We start from the raw sequence: 20191 nt of genomic DNA on the forward strand, positions 1-20191 counted from the left end.
TTTGCTTATGTTTGCTCTTGTTTGTGGTTGCTGTGCTGAACAAGTTCTTGTGCTATTACTTTAACACAGTCAACTGCCTGCATTTGAGTGGAGGCAGATTAAAACTTAATACATCAAAGCTCGGAGTTTTATTTGTGGGAGATACCTTCGGTTATATCTTAAAAATACTTTCCATAGTCTCTCATACCATGTACTCGTATTTTACTGAATCTTTAAGACTTAAATGCACTGATGCTCCCTTTGGCAAAATTAAACACGATATTCATAATTTCATATCAACTTAAGAGTGTTTACCGGGCGAGTTGGCCATGAGGTTAGGGGCGCGCAGCTGTGAGCTTGCATCCGGGAGATAGTGGATTCGGCAGCCCTGAAAATGGTTTTCCGTGGAAAATGCTGGTGGGCTGTACCTTAATTAAGACCATGGTCGCTTCCTTCCCACCCATAGCCCTTTCCTATCTTACCGTCTCTATAAGACTTATCAATGTCGGTGCGATGTAAAGCAAAATGTAAGAAAGATGTATTTTTATAACAAGTATATTTTCCGTACTTCCAGCAGTGCAAATTCAGATATATTGAGATAGCTATATGTATATTTGTTCAGTCCTCAGGATGACGGCTGGCTGGATCCTCAACTTCTCAGCCATTAGCTGTCAGAGGTAGCCCACGCATCACTGAAGAGGCGTATTAGAGATATGAGGAGTGAGGTAGTTACCCTTTGCTTTCCTCATTGAGCCAGAAGTTACTATTACATATCAGTCTGCCAAGCCTACTAAAATGCCCGCACCAGCTGTCCCAATAAGCGACATTTTCACACCATTCGTAACAGGGATTGGCTGCATAAAGAATGGCATTACTAGCCTCACTCATATCTCAGTCACTTTCATATTGTCAAAGCCAAGGATAAGGCTGAACAGATAAATTAAGGTAACAAAATATTGCTCTAGCCCATAACAGAAGACATAGTGCACCGTATACGCTAGGTCTCACCAGCAAAGTCATTTGAGTTAGTTATAATATATAAATAGCTTCTTACACAAAATTATTGGAAACTCCAACTTAAAGAAGTACAGTCCTCAAAATAAATATCCTAGTGTAAATACAAATGTATATTGTTTTCTATATTTATTCAAATGGATATTGCTATTCTTAAGGTCCAACACTCTTTCTCTAACACCACATAAAAAATGTAGTGGCATCATGCTACAACCCTAATAACTGTCTGCCGTAGATGGTGACTTGGGGATGGTCACTTGCTTGCTGTAGGCTCATTCCGGCCAGCCTCTTGATCTGATCCTATGGGTGTTCGGCCGATTCATTAGTTCAGTATGCCCTCCAAGGTATTCGCAGTAATATCCTATAGCACCACATTTATAGAGCGTGTGTAGGATGCCTATATCGTATAAACAAAATGCATTTTAGAATTTGTTTTTATTTTCGTATTTGTTTCCATTAAACGTAAAAATACAGTGGAAATAACTTGGCTTTTAAATTTAATATAGCATAGTAAAGACCGAACATATTTATTTTCTAATGAGTCACTAGCTTCTTATCAAAGAGGCCGTGGTTCGATACCCGGCCTACACATGTGCGATTTTTTAAATAATTCACGACCATGTGCATCGGATTCACATAAAGTCGGAGTTTCCGTTGCTATGTTCACGATATCAACAGTCAAGTAAAACTACAGGCCTAATTGCTTACATTCAATTCCTTTCCATTCAATACAAAAATCAGACATATCTCTCTGCAATATTGGTTCAGAACTGATTCGACATAGCTATTCACATAATTGAATCTGGTACATCAGCCAGTGTGCAATTTTAGCGTGCTCCGAGCTTCGTGAGAAAAACGAGGAGACGGAAATAGATGGTAAGAATCGATCCTCTGGGAGTAGCAACAGAAATTCTGTCTGACATTTCATCAATTAGAAGTTCTTTCATGGAAAACTAAGCGCAGAATCAACATGTGACAACTAAATGCCATCGATGTTAACGTCCTTTTGTACTTCCCTAGATCCCAAGATAGCGATGTCCATAATTCCAGAGGGAGTCTGATTTTTGAAAAATAAAAACAGTCCATCCTGCACTCCATTTCGTACAATCTTTTTCTCTTCTTCGATTATCAGTCCTTGATTTAGTGCGATACTGCATTCTGGTTTCTTCAGAACTTCCTATTTAGTACCATTTTACTCACTTTTCGTAAATTCCAGCTATCAGCATCTCTGTTAATTATCGCATGAAAGTTTTCCTTGGCCGTCCTCTGTATTCCATCCCTTCTAGCTTTCTTTCCACAATGGTAACCGAGTACTTATTATAGCGTGCTAAGTGTCCAGAATCTATTTGCTGTTTCTTAGTCAATGTTTTCCACAGGATCGATTTCCCACTGATTTTCTTCAATACAATATTTCATTTGTAACTTCTATCTCACCATAGTTTATTATAAAGTAGTGTTGGTTTGTATAGTATCTCTAGTGACGCATTTGGTATTTGACGTACGAAATCAATTAAAACTCAGCAATAGATCACCCACTAGAGTTCTAGTTTCTCTGCCATCTTGTGGAATAAAGAGGAGTGCCAAAATTGACACGCAGGCACCCTAAATGCAGTCAAATAAAGTCATTTGCAACACAATAGTTGGGGATGACTATTATTATTTATTTGGGATTTATACTGTGTGAAGTTTTAATAACTAGAATGTCTACGTTGGATATAACTTATACTACCCTTTCTACATCATAGACCTATAATGATAGATAACTAAAGCTATGAAATGACTCTTTCAGGATAACTTATACATCTTTATGTGTATGGCAAAACTTTTATAAAATAAAACCATTTGTCTTCGAAATATGGTTAGTATTTTGGGTTCCCTAAGGGGACCAAATAATTTAAAAATTCTTTCCTACCCCCCCCCCCCCCCAGAATATATCAAGTTCGACCGAATTAAAACAATGTAATGAATGAGAATGTTGACATTATTAAAGCGACACGCTAATGTTATGATCACTAAAACTTAATAAGATATCATCCCAAATATTCCCGGAGGTATAACAGTCTACAAAGCAATTCCGTGCCAGAAGAAGAATATTTGGTCAACTGCACGCAAAAGTTTTCTATGTAAACAAGTGTAAATTGTGCATCGAATAAAGAGGAAATCAATGTTATTGAAGTAGCGCGTGGTAGAACTGATAATGTTAGTAAGTTTAAAATATGAGGTGCCACGAATCTATTTCTTGTATTCCAAACTTGTGACAGTTAGAATAGCCTTGATGATTAGTTAGCAATGGATTGCAATGTTTCTCATGCGAAAAGGTGTCCCTGTAGATATGCATGCCCATAGAATTAGGAAATTGAATGAATTCTTACTTCATCATCATCATCATCATCTGTTTACCCTCCAGGTTCGGTTTTTCCCTCAGACTGAGCGAGGGATCCCACCTCTACCGCCTCAAGGGCAGTGTCCTGGAGCTTCAGACTCTTGGTCGGGGGATACAACTGGGGAGTATGACCAGTACCTCGCCCAGGCGGCCTCACCTGCTATGCTGAACAGGGGCCTTGTGGAGGGATGGGAAGACTGGAAGGGATAGACAAGGAAGAGGAGGGAAGGAAGCGGTCGTGGCCTTAAGTTAGGTACCATCCCGGCATTCGCCTGGAGGAGAAGTGGGAAACCACGGAAAACCACTTCGAGGATGGCTGAGGTAGGAATCGAACCCACCTCTACTCAGTTGACCTCCCGAGGCTGAGTGGACCCCGTTCCAGCCCTCGTACCACTTTTCAAATTTCGTGGCAGAGCCGGGAATCGAACCCGGGCCTTCGGGGGTGGCAGCTAATCACGCTAACCACTACACCACAGAGGCAGCGTGAATTCTTACTTTTTATGGTAAAAGAGTAGTTATAATTTTGTGTGGCTAGCCTAGTGCAGCCCTTGTAAGGCAGACCTTGTGACGAGGGTGGGTAGACATCTGCAGTGTGGGGGGTAACTGCATGTTATTGTATTGGCGGACAGTGTTGTGTGAGGCATGTGAGTTGCAGGGAGTTGGGAACAGCGCAAACACCCAGTCCACGAGTCAAAGGAATTAACTATTTTAGGTTTAAAATCTCGGAGCTGGCCAGGAATCGAATCCGGAGTCTTCTGAATCGAAGGCCATTACGCTGACCATTCAACCAAGGAGCCGGGAAATATTCGTTTCCTTGTCCTGTGGTGGTACAAACTCTTTTCAGGCACATTCTTCATGGGGTGAGCTGCATGTAGGCTACCTTTTTAACTACAGTACATACCAGCCCTCTTACCAATCTTAAATTTTTGACAGTACTGGGAATCGAACTCGGACCTTCAAGGATGGAAGTTCATAGAGATAACCGTTCACCACGGAGGTGTATAAAGAACAGTTAGTGTCTGTTGAAATTATTAGGATTTTTACGTGTTTCCACATCTTCCCGTATAATCCCATGCCTGATATGTTTAGTATGGGTAAGAGCTGGACCATCTTGGAACACGACATTATGACCCGACAATAGGGTGTGTTAGCTATTGCTAATTGAGACGGTTGTAAAACATGAGGGGAATGCCAAAAACAACGATAGAGAGGTAGTGAAGTGTTCGACTTGGTAACACGGAAGTAAAGGCACAGAAAGTACGATTTGTAAACGTTTGATATGCGTTGTCGGCGTGGCTCAGTTGGCAAAACAGTACAGGTACTGTCCCTTGCCCCGTTCGCTGGCGGTTAGAATCTCCCCTCTAAATTTGTTTTTGTTTTTGTTTTGCAATAGGAGCTTCGGCTATCGAACACACACTCGTTCGTGCCACATTCAATCAATAGGACAATATTTCAGTGGGATATGGATGTTAGCTCTCCCCACTCAAATGTTCATTCCTTCGCTGTCTATTCGATTGATGAATGTGTTGATATACTCCTAATTTATGGTGAATCAAGAGCGAACACACTGCAAGTGCAACTCATTTACCAAGAGATAATTCCACAGAGACGTCAACCGGACGCAGTTACTTTTAGTAATATGGATCGCCGTTTGCGTACACGAGAGTCACTCTGCTGACTGACTCCATACACAGAGGCACGAGTGACTTCTGGAGCTAGTGCAGGGGTTTTGTTGAACGGTACCATGGATAACCCGAATAACACGGACTGTGGCACAACGGGCTAATCAACCAGTCGTCTGTAGTAGGTATCTGGCTTCGTCAACGGATACTGAGGCAAGTGGCTAGTGATGAGGCGTTCGTTTCGAAAATCTTGTTTCCAGATGAATCACGGTTTCACAATAATGATACCGTGAACTACCACAACATGCACTATACTATCGGAGCGTTGACAATCCCCACTGCATAAGAGAGGCAGCATTTCAGGTATGATGTTTGGTGTGGTATTTTGGGTAACCAAGCAACTGACCCACATTTCTTTGAGGGTCATTTGACAGGAGCCCACTACCTACATGTTCTCCATCAACTACCACTCTTGTTAGAGGATATCCCTCTAGGACAGGGCATGCCCTGGTGCAATGCATGGCGCAAGGTGCAAAAGACGACTTCGCTAGGTTGACCAGAGTGCACACCGCCCACTCCTCGATCTAGAGCAATAGCGCTGTTTTCCTATGCCTGTCTCACTCGTTCCGCCTGTCTTCTCCTTCCTAGCTTGCTCTGCAGCGCTCCAACATCCGAACACATTTGAGCCGAGGTTAGCTAAGTTGCCCCGACACAAAACGCTGGACCGAACCGAGCCGAGTCGGACCGATGCACGGTACTCAGGACCTCTGCGCTTCGGGTTGCACGCGTGAGATTTGTGCTGGACAAAGCTGAGGTGGGACAGGTTTTTCTCCGGATACTCCGGTTTTCCCAGTCACCTTTCATTCCAACAACACTCTCCATTCTCATTTCATAGCATCTACTGTATAAGTCATTACTAAATCACTTTGGGAGTGGGGACCCCATCGTACTAATACCCTATATATGATTCATTCATAACATTCCTGACCTCGTCAATGACTGGAAAACAGGTTGAAGGTTTTTTTTTTTTTCAGTATGTGCACACCGTCATCGTCCGATGTTTTGTAGGTTGTCTATAAAAATGAGTGTGTGCGAAGTGTGGCCTAAAACTACATTCACCGGGCGAGTTCGCCGTGCGGTCAAGAGCACGCGGCTGTAAGCTTGCATCCAATCAATCCAATCAATACTGATCTGCATTTAGGGCAGTCGCCCAGGTGGCAGATTCCCTATCTGTTGCTTTCCTTTCCTAGCCTTTTCCGAAATGATTTCAAAGAAATTGGAAATTTATTGAACATCACCCTTGGTAAGTTATTCCAATCCCTTACTCCCCTTCCTATAAATGAATATTTGCCCCAGTTTGTCCTCTTGAATTCCAGCTTTATCTTCATATTGTGATCTTTCCTACTTTTATAAACGCCATTCAAACCTATTCGTCTACTAATGTCATTCCACGCCATCTCTTCGCTGACAGCTCGGAACATACCACTTAGTCGAGCAGCTCTTCTTCTTTCTCTCAGTTCTTCCCAACCCAAACATTGCAACATTTTTGTAACGCTACTCTTTTGTCGGAAATCACCCAGAACAAATCGAGCTGCTTTTCTTTGGATTTTTTCCAGTTCTTGAATCAGGTAATCCTGGTGAGGGTCCCATACACTGGAACCATACTCTAGTTGGGGTCTTACCAGAGACTTATATGCACTCTCCTTCACATCCTTACTACAACCCCTGAACACCCTCATAACCATGTGCAGAGATCGGTACCCTTTATTTACAATCCCATTTATGTGATTACCCCAGTGAAGATCTTTCCTTATATTAACACCTACATACTTACAATGATCCCCAAAAGGAACTTTCACCTCATCAATGCAGTAATTAAAACTGAGAGGACTTTTCCTATTTGTGAAACTCACAACCTGACTTTTAGCCCCGTTTATCAACATACCATTGCCTGCTGTCCATCTCACAACATTTTCGAGGTCACGTTGCAGTTGCTCACAATCTTGTAACTTATTTATCACTCTATAGAGAATAACATCATCCGCAAAAAGCCTTACCTCTGATTCCACTCCTTTACTCATATCATTTATATATATAAGAAAACATAAAGGTCCGATAACACTGCCCTGAGGAACTCCCCTCTCAACTATTACAGGGTCAGATAAAGCTTCACCTACTCTAATTCTCTGAGATCTATTTTCTAGAAATATAGCAACCCATTCAGTCACTCTTCTGTCTAGTCCAACTGCACTCATTTTTGCCAGTAGTCTCCCATGATCCACCCTATCAAATGCTTTAGACATGTCAATCGCGATACAGTCCATTTGACCTCCAGAATCCAAGATATCTGCTATATCTTGTTGGAATCCTACAGGTTGAGCTTCAGTGGAATAACCTTTTCTAAAACCGAATTGCCTTCTATCGAACCAGTTATTAATTTCACAAACATGTCTAATATAATCAGAAAGAATGCCTTCCCAAAGCTTACATACAATGCATGTCAAACTTACTGGCCTGCAATTTTCAGCTTTATGTCTATCACCCTTTCCTTTATACACAGGGGCTACTATAGCAACTCTCCATTCATCTGGTATAGCTCCTTCGACCAAACAATAATCAAATAAGTACTTCAGATATGGTACTATATTCCAACAGGGAGATAGTGGGTTCGAATCCCACTGTCGGCAGCTCTGAAGATGTTTTAGCGCGCTTTCCCATTTTCGCACCAGGCAAATGCTGGGGCTGTGCCTTAATGAAGGCCACGGCCGCTTTCCTCGAACTCCTAGGCCTTTCCTATCCCGTCGTCGCCGTAAGATCTATCTATGTCGGTGCGACGTAAAGCAACTAGCAAAAAGAAAAAGAAAACTACATTCAATGGGGCAGAAAACTCACACTGTATTAACACCTAAGTATTTAAAGCGATACCCCGGAGGTACTTCCACTGGAGCACATGAAGTAAATACTAAACAATGGAAACCCATGCATTGCGCCTGAATGTCTAAAAAGTTCATCATTCGTTATCCACCCACTGTAGTCGTAACAGACAAACACAGCGTGGTGTGGCGTGAAGGTACACAATGAAAATGTGTAGTCACGGATTTACTTAAATTATATTGCTATCCACACACTGTTCAGTTTGTCTATGTTCGGATACAAACGCAGACAAATATGTACATGAAAATGAACGGTACACGGACTGATAAAACTAATGGAAAGCTTAGTCAGTACGTAGAGGATTTGTTTTTATAGTAGAGATATGTAAATATTACGAAGTTCATTGTTCTGAGACGTGCTTTGACTCAGGTGCCTCTTTAAAAATAAATATAAACACTTAGCGTTTAATTACCTGCGTGAGTTCTTAAAGGCCCTGCTTTATGTACGGACACCTTCTGGTACACGAATTACAAGTTGTTCATCTTCTGTACAAGAGATAACACTGCGGGTGGTCAGTGTTCATTCGTGTATCTCTCCTCCGCAATGTATACCTAAATAACAAATGTAAGTAAGAATGAAATCATGCAATTTGTTATTTGCTTACCGTCATCTAAATGGCAAATAAACCGTAATCAGTATTTTTCTAAGAATCACCAACCGCCAATTATCCGTTTCTGCTTCTATGTACCCCCAGGATCATCCCCAGCCCCATAAAGTGTGACGTCAGAAAACGTTTACAACTCGGGAGAAAGAAAACATTGGAATCAACTTTATTGAGCAGTTGATGGTGCTGGGAGGAGTAACTATCTGGTCGTAATGGTGATGGTGATTGTTTTCAAAGAAAGTACAACTAGGCAACCATCCTCTATTAACATTAATCAGAGGGAAAATGTGGAAGGGGTCCGACACTTCAAAAGTCAAGGTATCGGTCAAGGAAAAGGGGCGTGAAGGGCATGAAAATGAAAGATTCATTAGGCCTCGATACCTAATACCGTCGGGTCATAAAATAACAAGAGTTGGCCAAGGGAGGTCGGATAGGATAGATGAAAGTGAGGAACCTGGCACAAGTAAGTAGAAGCAAGGCCAAGAATCAGCTAAGGGCCCTGTTGTCGCCAATCCACGCTCCCAAGTGAAGAGCCCCTGGGGCCTCTTTTAGTCGCCTCTTACAACTGGCAGGGGATACAGTAAGTGTTATTTTACCGCCGCCACCCACAAGGGGTGAGTAACTATCTCTGGCAGATTTTTCTTGTGAAAATGAAATGGCGTATGGATTTTAGTGCCGGGAGTGTCCGAGGACAAGCTCGGCTCGCCAGATGCAGGTCTTTTGATTTGAGGCCCGTATGCGACCTGCGCCTCGTGATGGTGAAATAATTATGAAGACGTCACATACACCAAGCCCCAGTGCTAGCGAAATTGATCAATTATGGTTAACATTCCTGACCCTGCTGGGAATCGAACCCGGAACCTCTGTGTCTAAAGGGCAGCACGCTAACCATTTAGCCATGGAGCCGGACATTTTTCTTGTGATGATACGGATCTAAAATACCGATACGAGAATAAGAGTATTATATGTTGAATTTTACATATATTTTCTCAGAAATAATTTCCCCACCTACATAGACTAATGAGGAGCACTATTCTCAAATTTGGAAGCATGCAACCCGAAGCAGAGAATCCAGTTGTCAAATTTTACTTTGAAGTTTTCTTATATAATACTGACTTCAAGTATTGAAAACCTGGTACAGGAAACAATATTTCTAAACTCAGGAAGAAGAAAAACGAGCAGCTACTGAATAACAAGAATGATGTTTTATTGCAATTTTATTTTATATTAAGGAGTATCTTCTTTCATATATCGGTATTATTATTCTGAGATTTGCAGTATTTTCTTGGACAAATTGATGCTTTCTCGTTTTGCTCACACAAGTAAAGTTTATTAAAATTTCATATTTTTTTGCACAATACACAGTTATTTTTCAGAATACAACTGGAGGATTCGTGTTGCTCCGCAGCATTCGTTATAAATAGGTCAGATAACACGTCTTGATATGTCTGTCGTTCTCATATTGTTTTGCCTGCCCTTTTCAATGGTTTTACGAACATTTAATAAGAAACGCGTTATGCTATGCCACAGTTCGTAGCCATAATTCATCCAATCTGACGTCATCATGCCGTCTGTTTAGGCCTACATGGCCTTCACTCTTTCTTGAGTAGCTAGGTTATCCTTCAACAGCTGTTCTCACATAATGTCAAAGGCGTATGTCATGATGGAGTCTGTTTGTATGTAGACTTTTTTCAGCTAACACCTTGTAAGTTATTAGGAATATATTTGGAAGCTGAGAAAGGTTCGAGAATCAAAGAGTATTTTTCAGGGAACAGTATCCTTCCCTAATCAGAGTAAGTGTGTACTCTCTGGCTTGACAGGTAGTAATCAAAGATGGCTGCACGCAATGACATTACTAATCACATAAATATCAGTATATCAATGAAAGTGTTAGTCGCTTAGCAACCTGCTAAGTACAGAGTGCATTGCGGGTTAGGTCAAGTCTTCGCCTGCAGTTAATGGAGTGATCATTTAATGATTCCATATTATGATTACTCAAATTTGGCTTAGCAATGACACCTATGAGGGTCTCATAATTTATTGGCAGGTAATTCCGGAGAGAATAACACAAAAATGAAGTAAACGGTCCAGCAGAATGGACGGACGGACTTGCCAAAGCTGTCTTAGGAAATTCTTTTAATATATAGATCAGGGGTTTCCAATTGGTAAGGGCTCGAGGGCCATGTTCGATACTTTAGTCAATGTTGGCGGGCCGCACATGAATAGGCCAATTTTCGTAAAATTCTGCAAACGGTACAGAAGCACCATTATGAAATAATGTGTAGGCCTAGTTCAATTGAAATAAGGGATTGATCATTTTAATTACTTAAAGCATTATTTTAAAATTGCATAAAATAGTGAAATTTGGAGCGGGCTGAGTGTCTGAGACGGTTGAGGCGTTGGCCTTCTGATCCCAGCTTTGCAGGTTCGATTCTAGCTCACTCCGGTGGTATTTGAAGGTGCTCAAATACGTCAGCCTCGTGTCGTTATATTTTCTGGCACGTAAAAGAATTCCTGTGGGACAAAATTTTGACACCCCGGCGTCTCCGAAAACCATCAAAAGTAGTCAGTGGGACAAAAAATAATAACATTATTACTAGAAATTTATATTTTAAATGTGTTAAAGTAAAAAATAATATGTTGAGAACAGGTGAATACTTGAAAAGGGGAACTAGTATTAAAGAATAAGTAGTTCTGACTTGGGTCAAAAAAGTGTATAAAAATTAATACGTTTTTGAACGAGCTAATAAATATTTTTGTGACTTTTCTTCGCAATATTTTTTACAGTGCTCTCGCGGGCCGCAAAAATGGCTTCGCGGGCCACATGTGGCCGCCATTTGGAAACCCCTGATATAGATAATACTGTAAGTTACGTCGTGCAATTACTCGTATGGTTTTATTACACAGGAAAGCAGTTTTAAAGCATGAAAACATAAATGTACCGTGTTTAAATAAAGCAGGTTCTAGATATGTACAAATGCACTGCTCGTCACTGTAGACATTTCCTTCTCCTCACTTCCCCGACCTTGATTTCAGTAGCTTCATGCGGTGTGGAGGGGAGTTCAGTTTAGTACTTGGCTTATTGATACCATGCAAGGTAACTGCGTAGAGCTGTGACGTGATCAGGGAGAAAGTCACAAGAGTAATTACGATTGAAAATAAAACAGTGCGCCACTGTGGTGTAGTGGTTAATGTAATTAGCTCCCAACCCCGGAGGCCTGGGTTCGATTCCCGGCTCTACCACGAAATTTGAAAAGTTTTACGAGGCCTGGAACGGGGTTCACTCAGCCTCGGGATGTCAACTGAGTACGGGGTGTTCGATTCCTACATCAGCCATCCTCGATGTTGTTTTCCGTGGTTTCCCACTTCTGCTGCACGTAAATGTCGGGATGGCACCTAAATTAAGGCCACGGACGCTTCCTTCCCTCTTCCTTGTTTATCTTCTCCGTTCTTCCCATCGCCCCCCCCCCCTCCGATCACAAGACCACTGTTCAACATAGCAGATGACGTGGCCTGGGCTAGGTACTGGTCCTCCTCCTCATTTTTATCACAAGACCAAAAGTCTTACGCTCCAGGACACTGCCCTTGAGGAGGTAGAGGTGGGATCCCTCCCCAAAACCGAAAGAATAACCGATCCTGGAGGATAAAGGGATTAAGAAAGAACAAAAGAAAGAAAACTAGGTAATATTGTTTACAAAAGTATTGATAATTTCTTATTTAAAATTATGACATACATTGAAATAATTAGGAATATGTATAATTGATATTACGTAGTATTACCGAGTTTCAAAAATTATGTTCCAGAAATAAAACATAATTTAATTTCATCGACTGCAAATGTAAAAGCAATCACGCTCTTTACAGTTTTTCACTAGGTGCACTAGGAGAAGTATGTACTCCCACTTATAAAAATGCTGCCTTTGTCCTTTATATAAAAATATTGTGTTCCCAGAAGGAACAGCGTCACTGCTTTGTCCTACATAGGAGGCTTGCAATGGAGTCTCAACGATGTAGCCTACTGGCCGTCAGCGTCTTGGAAATTGATGACTCCACTGCTACACTGGGGCGGAGCGCATGTACTTTCACTATTGAAAAGGTTCAAATAGTTCTGAGTTTATTTTACTTGTGTTCTCTTTCAGATAAATATGACTGTAAAGCACAATCATCGGAAGCATGTTAATTAACAGTGGAATTTAGGAGAAGATAAGAAGATGTTGGCGTTCTGCATGTATAAAGTGTGGGAAATAATATACACCTTTGAAGTTATAGCCACTTAATCTGCGTTAATATCCTGTAAATATGTTTCTTCTAAAGTAGTTTAGTGAATAAAATAAGGTTCAACTGTTCTGTAATTGCAGTATTTATTTAATGCTTACTCTCCTGGGAGTCTGAGCAACCCAATGCGGGCAATTAGGCGAGTAGCAGAATTGTTAAAATATTTTTGTACCAAAGATCTATACTCCGGGAAAATACTTTTTTAAAAGCTGAAATAATAATATTGGTGGGTTAATTTATCTAAAATTAGGTCTTGTAGGAGCCACGACTCCTCTTTTCTGAGAGTCAGGGCTCAGTTTTCAGAACAGGTTGGGCAGGTGAGCTAGTAGAGTTGGACCGCGATAATCCGGCACTCGATAGTCCGGCAGACCCGATAGTCCGGCATGCATCAGGAATAAATGTTTCCCAATATTTTTATGGATTTAATTCTTGGCACGTTTGGAAGTACAGTCGCAGGCGTTCGGTATTTCGTCAGTTACTATTGTCTGCCTCACTGTGCGAGTATGCTACCGGCAGCATCAGCCATCTTGGCTTCGTGAGAGTATCACTACAATACTTCGTTCACGTCGACCTACGGTTACAGTACTTACATTTGCATCAGTGCGGTGCGGTTTTCTCTTAAAGTTATTTAACAAATTCATGGTACTGTATCAAAGTTTAGTTGTGTGTATGATCGTCAAATAGACTACAGCACAGTGAAAAGTGCGTACCTACAGTGAATATATTTTCTAAACCGAACATCTCATTGGTTGAGTCTTCGCAAGCCTTAAACACCTTTGAGAAATTCGCGGAAAGGAGCCAGTAATGTGTTTCAGATATTATGCATCTCCATATTATAAAAAAGAATTGGTCAAAAAAGACCTCCGTCCAAGAAACGGTGAAAAATCCCTCCATTGTTCCAGGGGGCTCAGAAGAAAATTCAAGCTATCCCATCAGTCCGACATGTTCCGCGACCTGGACGTCATCATACTCCTATGCTCGGCCTATAGACAGTGATTCACCAGATTATTATTATTATTATTATTATTATTATTATTATTATTATTATTATTATTATTATTATTATTATTTTACTTTAAAACTGTTAGGTTATTTAGGTCTGTCGAAACTACTGTATGAATAAATGACATTTAGAAACTACATGTAAAGGAAACAAATTATTAAATACTTTTCTTACAGCGTTATCTGGGCAGTGCGTAGAATTAATTTAGCTAGTGCAGATTTTTTATTCTCCCAATATCTCTTCGTCTGAGCACTTAAAAGTTTTCCTTCGTTTTTCAGTCCATTATTTGTTGGTCCTGGTATTCATTTTCTCAGGTATTCTTCTTCTGCTTCTTCTTCTTCTTCTTCTTCTTATTATTATTATTATAATACAATTTAATGATCGAATATCTATAAAGGGCTTTCTATGAACAAGATGGCCTATTTTATAAAAGCGACGAAGGCCCTAAACATTACAGCAGACGCGCCGAAATATGATTCGCTGTTACATTGTGACTCGATATGCATTTTTCTTGCTTCCTAACCCCTCCAACCCCAACCACTTCTCTGGCTGTATGTTGATCTGTTTCCATTTGTATTTGAGGTGCTGCTAGTGGTCAGAATATTGCTTCAGTTCCCCTTCGGATTTCCTCCCCACTGGAGAGGTGCTATGCACATCGCATTATCTATTTAGACTACGACCAGGCGTACGACCACTTTTTTACTCGGGCTGAATTAATTAATTGGAGAAATTTACTTGGGCATAATAAGTAGGTCCACGAATATACCAGCGGTACGTGTAAACGTAAAATAAATTTACGAAATCGTAATTGAATTACATAAATATTCACAGTACCACATTTCCGACTAAAATACGTGATGCTACTGGTTATATCCGTCATTGTAGGAAAATAGATACGAAGCTTTAAAACCTACCTTTTCTTTCTGTCTTATACTCCGACGCAGTAATGACATAGCCACGTAGATTGCAGAGCCATCCATTGTGGAGTTTCAGATCAAACATTTCTTCCATAACACGTAACAACAAACACCTGTCACTTAGCACACCTTCATAATTAACGATAATTTAACACGCTTCGCTTAGATCTTGCACTTCGTCTCAGCTGATACAGAGATGATGACCAACTGAAGTGTGAGGTGCAGTGAAGGTTACCATTATCTCAGATAAGAGTCTGGAGTCTCTGACAGCTGATGTTCACACCTAATAATATACAGTAGATTATATGAGAAGGAAGTGACACGCATAGAAAGACCAACCGGTACGTGGAATCTATAGACATGTATGGTTACAATTGACCTTTGTTATAGTTTCAAATTAAGTAGGTGTGTGAGGCCTGAATTACTGTGCAATGCCCAAACCCCTAAACGTTGAAAGGTACTTCAAATCATAACAAAATCGCTTTATTTGCAAATGAGGTGTCTACCTCAGTAACAAATAATAATAATAATAATAATAATAATAATAATAATAATAATAATAATAATAATAATAATAATAATAATAATAATTTCATGTGGCGTGTTATTGTGGTGGAGTATAGTGTTGTGCGTGAGTTGCAGGGATGTTGGGGGCAGCACAAACACCCAGCCCCCGGACCATTGGAATAAACCAATGAAGGTTAAAATCCCCGACCCTGCCGGGAATCGAACCCGGGACTGTCTGAACTGAAGGCCAGTACGCTGACCATTCAGCCAACGAGTCGGACCGATGACAAATGATACACAAAAATACATTATTATCGAGCACTAAATTTTAATCCTTTAAAAATCAGAAGAATATTTCCTAAAATACAGTATTATAAAATTTACATTAACAAGTTTTCTATTAAACACGCAGCTCATCCTTAATAAATGTATATTATTTACAAAATTCTACTCATAATATCTTCTGTACTTACAGACGTTATCAACTCATATACAGTATGTAGAATCACTTCAAATAATACTATACGACTGCTTCAAGATTTCAATTGACATATTTTTTACCCATTTTGGTACCCAACACGTATAACGAGCTGCTGCGTCTTAACCAAAGCACCTTTTGCCACCGCTTTTCGGGGTTCCTGAAGGGCCTTCACAGCTACCGCAGAGGTCCCAGGGCCCCTTCTTTACTTCACCCCTCAATGAGAATATAATAATAATACTATTGGTTTTGCGTTACATTAACAACATTTACAATTTTAGGCAGGGGTGTGTGCGAATGGCGACTCGAACCAGAAGGATCAGTACTATCGCTGGAGTCGGTTAGTGCGCACACGGTCACACTCGTTGTCAGAAGGGGGCGTTGTGAAGCGAGAATGGTACCAGAGTTCACTTTGTGAGATGGCACAAATTAAAGTCGGAACTCGATCTTTGTTCAAAGTGTTCTTGAAGCTGTGTGAAAAGGAAATCAAAACACGGAAAAAATAAGAAAAGCAAAATAAAGTCAAACTTTTTCTGTGCATAATAGGTTTTTTTCAACAGTTCTTATCAACTTACGGTCTATACTGCTGTATGATCATTCTAAAGTACATGTTCGATCTCTGAATGGGAGTGTTAACTGGACGTTTGTCGGACATATCCTGTTTTTTATTACATCTTACAGGTATTAGAATTATTCTAAATTTATTCAGCATTTAATAAAGATCATATTCATTTACATTTTTGCTATGAATTATCTACTTCGGAATATAGAAGATTTTGTTAATGTGTGTATTGCTGGCTACAGACCGTTCCATTACTTCTTCAGTCAATTTAGAATTGAATGAAATATGGTCCTGGTAGAATTTATATCTTCACACGAGAGCTTGACTAAGCAACGCATGGTACATTTTGATTCTACCATTATTAAGAGGATGAAGTTCAATCAATCAATCAATCAATCAATCAATCAATCAATCAATCAATCAATCAATCAATCAATCAATCAATCAATCAATCAATCAATCAATCAATCAATCAATCAATCAATCAATCAATCAATCAATCAATCAATCAATCAATCAATCAATCAATCAATCAATCAATCAATCAATCAATCAATCAATCAATCAATCAATCAATCAATCAATCAATCAATCAATCAATCAATCAATCAATCAATCAATCAATCAATCAATCAATCAATCAATCAATCAATCAATCAATCAATCAATCAATCAATCAATCAATCAATCAATCAATCAATCAATCAATCAATCAATCAATCAATCAATCAATCAATCAATCAATCAATCAATCAATCAATCAATCAATCAATCAATCAATCAATCAATCAATCAATCAATCAATCAATCAATCAATCAATCAATCAATCAATCAATCAATCAATCAATCAATCAATCAATCAATCAATCAATCAATCAATCAATCAATCAATCAATCAATCAATCAATCAATCAATCAATCAATCAATCAATCAATCAATCAATCAATCAATCAATCAATCAATCAATCAATCAATCAATCAATCAATCAATCAATCAATCAATCAATCAATCAATCAATCAATCAATCAATTATTTTCAACAAGGTTTATTCTGCTGATAGCAAATTACAAGAGAGAACATTCTTCAGTACTTCAAGCAGAAGTACACTAGGTAACTATTTTCTTTCCGTAGAGATTCAAAAAGTTTTTAAAAATTATTCATTCTGTATCTACCTGCAACCTCAAGAACTCGGTGCTCCCGTGATTTAGAGAGGACCTTCTACTTCTGCTGCAAATAGACATCCTTTCTTGCACTGTACAGCTTGCCATCTAGCCGCGATTCTGAGAACCCTATATTGCTATGATGCTTTTTGTTTTCGGGGTTGTTAACCATTTTTGCATCATTAAGATGACACTAACTGTGTCCAATCAGCGGCCAACTTTCAGGCTACAAAGTGGGCAGCCAGCAATACAGTGGTCATCTTTTCGTTCTCTCATCTCCTTCGTGTGAATCAGAACTTATAAACGTCGCATGGCTGACTGTTGGCGAGGAAAAGGCAATATTAAACATGTAAAAGACTGCTACGATCAACACAAATCTTCCCTTGATATAGGAAGATATTTTATAGGTTTTAACATTATAATTATGCAAATGTTAAGGTACGATCTTAAATTATATAGGGAACATTTCTGCTTTTAACAAATTATTGGGCAAGTGTAGGCTCGCCTTATGAAATTTCGTGATATCGGGCCAGCATAAGTATGCCATTAGGATGTTTGACTGATTTAGCCTCAGTATCCTGACATCCTTTCTCTTACTGCGACTGGATATTTTCACTATTACAACCTTCATCAACCCTTTTGAAATTTGATTTCCTTCTAGTCGCAGCGAGGGTAGGGCTTATGTCCTGATTCAATTGGGCGCTTCTGCTTCACTGCGTGATTTTGTTATGTCAGTCTTTAGGAATTCCATGTGATACTGAACCCCTAAACCTTTGCTATTTTTGGCCTTTTCTAAAATTAATCTGTCTTCTTGTTTTGGTGTATTTTTTTTCCTTTCGGCCTGTAATGCAGTGCGAGATTTGATCTTGAATACTATGGAGGAAATCCCAATTAAGATTCATCATTTGTTGCAACTTAAATTGCAGTTCCCTGTTAAAAAAAACGAGTTTAATACTCGAACTGCCTTGCTCTACGTTAAAGTATCATCCACTTTGTATTTAACGGGAATCTCAAAGCCAATACGTGCGCATGCTTTTCACTTATTGCATCTTCATTTCTCTGAGAGCACTAATTTTCTTTTCTTATTTAATTATTGTAAGGCAGGTCCCCGATAATTTTAAAAATAATGTTGTTACTTGTTGAGCTCACGTTATTTATTTATTTATTTATTTATTTATTTATTTATTTATTTATTTATTATTTTGACTGGATCTTTCAATTCTTGTTCATTGCATTAAAAATGTCAAATATTTGATAAATGCAGTAACTTTTGCAAATTGAGGAATTTCTTTCTTCTCGTAACTACTTCGTCCAGCCCCGAGGCTCTGCAACTCCTTTAATCTCACTTCTAGAGAGAATTAAGATTTATTCAACTTCCCCTCACCAGAGATTGCCAGTTGACGAAGTATAATAAAATACTATAAATTTCAGCGTTAATATTGCCGTGGTAATTCCTCGCTAATTGCGGTATGAGTGGTTTCGCATACATGATATTAAACCTATCAATGTAATAATAAACACATCAGATATTAAATGTTTATGACAGTGAATTATTAATAATGTTACTTTTTACGTCCCACTAACTACTTTTAATTTATTATTATTAATAATTTTAAACATGCAAGACTGGCTGTAGTTTGAAGAACGTTACGAACAAAGCATGACGTTATTAAGATGATTATTTATTTAATCCCTTTTCCGTGCAGGGTTGGTGTTTTCCTCGGACATAGCGAGGGATTCCACCTCTGTCACCTCAAGGGCAGTATTCTGGAGCGCGGAACATTTGGTTGGGGATACAACTGGGGATGAGGACCAGTAACCTCGCCCTGGCGGCCTCACCTGCTATGCTGAACAGAAGTCCTGTGAACGATGGGAAGATTGGAAGGGATAAGCAAGGAAGAAGGATGGAAGCGGCCGTGGTCTTAAGTTAGATTTCATCCCGACATTTGTCTGGAGAAGATGTGGGAAACCACGGAAAATCATTTCGAGCATGGCTGAGGCGGGGATCGAACCCCTTGTACTAAATTTACCTCCCGAGGCTGAGTGGACCCTGTTACAGTCCTCGTACCATTTTTCAAATTTCGTGGCAGAGCCGGGAATCGAGCCCGAGCCTCGTGGGGTGGTAGTTAATCACACTGACCACTACAACATAGAGGCGGAATGGTGTAAACTTATATGAGGTGATTTTTGTTTTTCTGACGATTATGTTTATAATCTTCTTTCTTTCTTTCTTTCTTTCTTTCTTTCTTTCTTTCTATCCATTTACCCTGCAGGGTTGGTTTTCTCCGGACTCAGCGAGGGATCCCATCTCCACCACTTCAAGGGCAGTATCATGGAGCGTGAGACGTTGGGTCGGGGATACAATTGGGAGGACAACCAGTACTTCGCCCAGGCGGCCTTATCTGCTATGCTGAACAGGTATGGGGGGATGGGAAGATCGGAAAGGATAGACAAGAAAGAGGAAAGGAAGCGTCCATGGCCTTAAGTTAGGTACCATCCTGGCATTTACCTGGAGGAGAAGTTGGAAACCACGTAAAACCACTTCGAGGATAGCTGAGGTGGGAATCAAACCCCCTGTTCTAAACTGACCTCCCGAGGCTGACTGGACCCAGTGCCAGTCCTCGTACCACTTTTCAAATTTCGTGGCAGAACCGGGAATAGATCCCGGTCCTCAGGGGGTGGCAGTTAATGACACTAATCACTACACCACAGAGGCGGACGTTTTAAAAATTAATAGTAAATTTTCTCTG

General features: G+C 39.9%; 1 protein-coding gene across 1 annotated transcript in view; it reads right to left on the reverse strand.

The window, feature by feature from the left end:
- Positions 1-14912, reverse strand: part of LOC136876128 (pleckstrin homology domain-containing family G member 5) — a 1197778-nt gene extending 1182866 nt beyond the window's left edge. Inside the window, exon 1 of the mRNA XM_067149822.2 lies at positions 14729-14912. Coding sequence (XP_067005923.2) covers positions 14729-14794 — 66 coding nt within the window. The 5' untranslated portion in view covers positions 14795-14912. The remainder of the gene's footprint in view (positions 1-14728) is intronic.
- Positions 14913-20191: the final 5279 nt, after the last annotated feature.

The sequence above is a fragment of the Anabrus simplex genome, chromosome 6 (genome assembly GCF_040414725.1).
Source record: "Anabrus simplex isolate iqAnaSimp1 chromosome 6, ASM4041472v1, whole genome shotgun sequence".
Taxonomy (NCBI): Eukaryota; Metazoa; Arthropoda; class Insecta; order Orthoptera; family Tettigoniidae; genus Anabrus; species Anabrus simplex.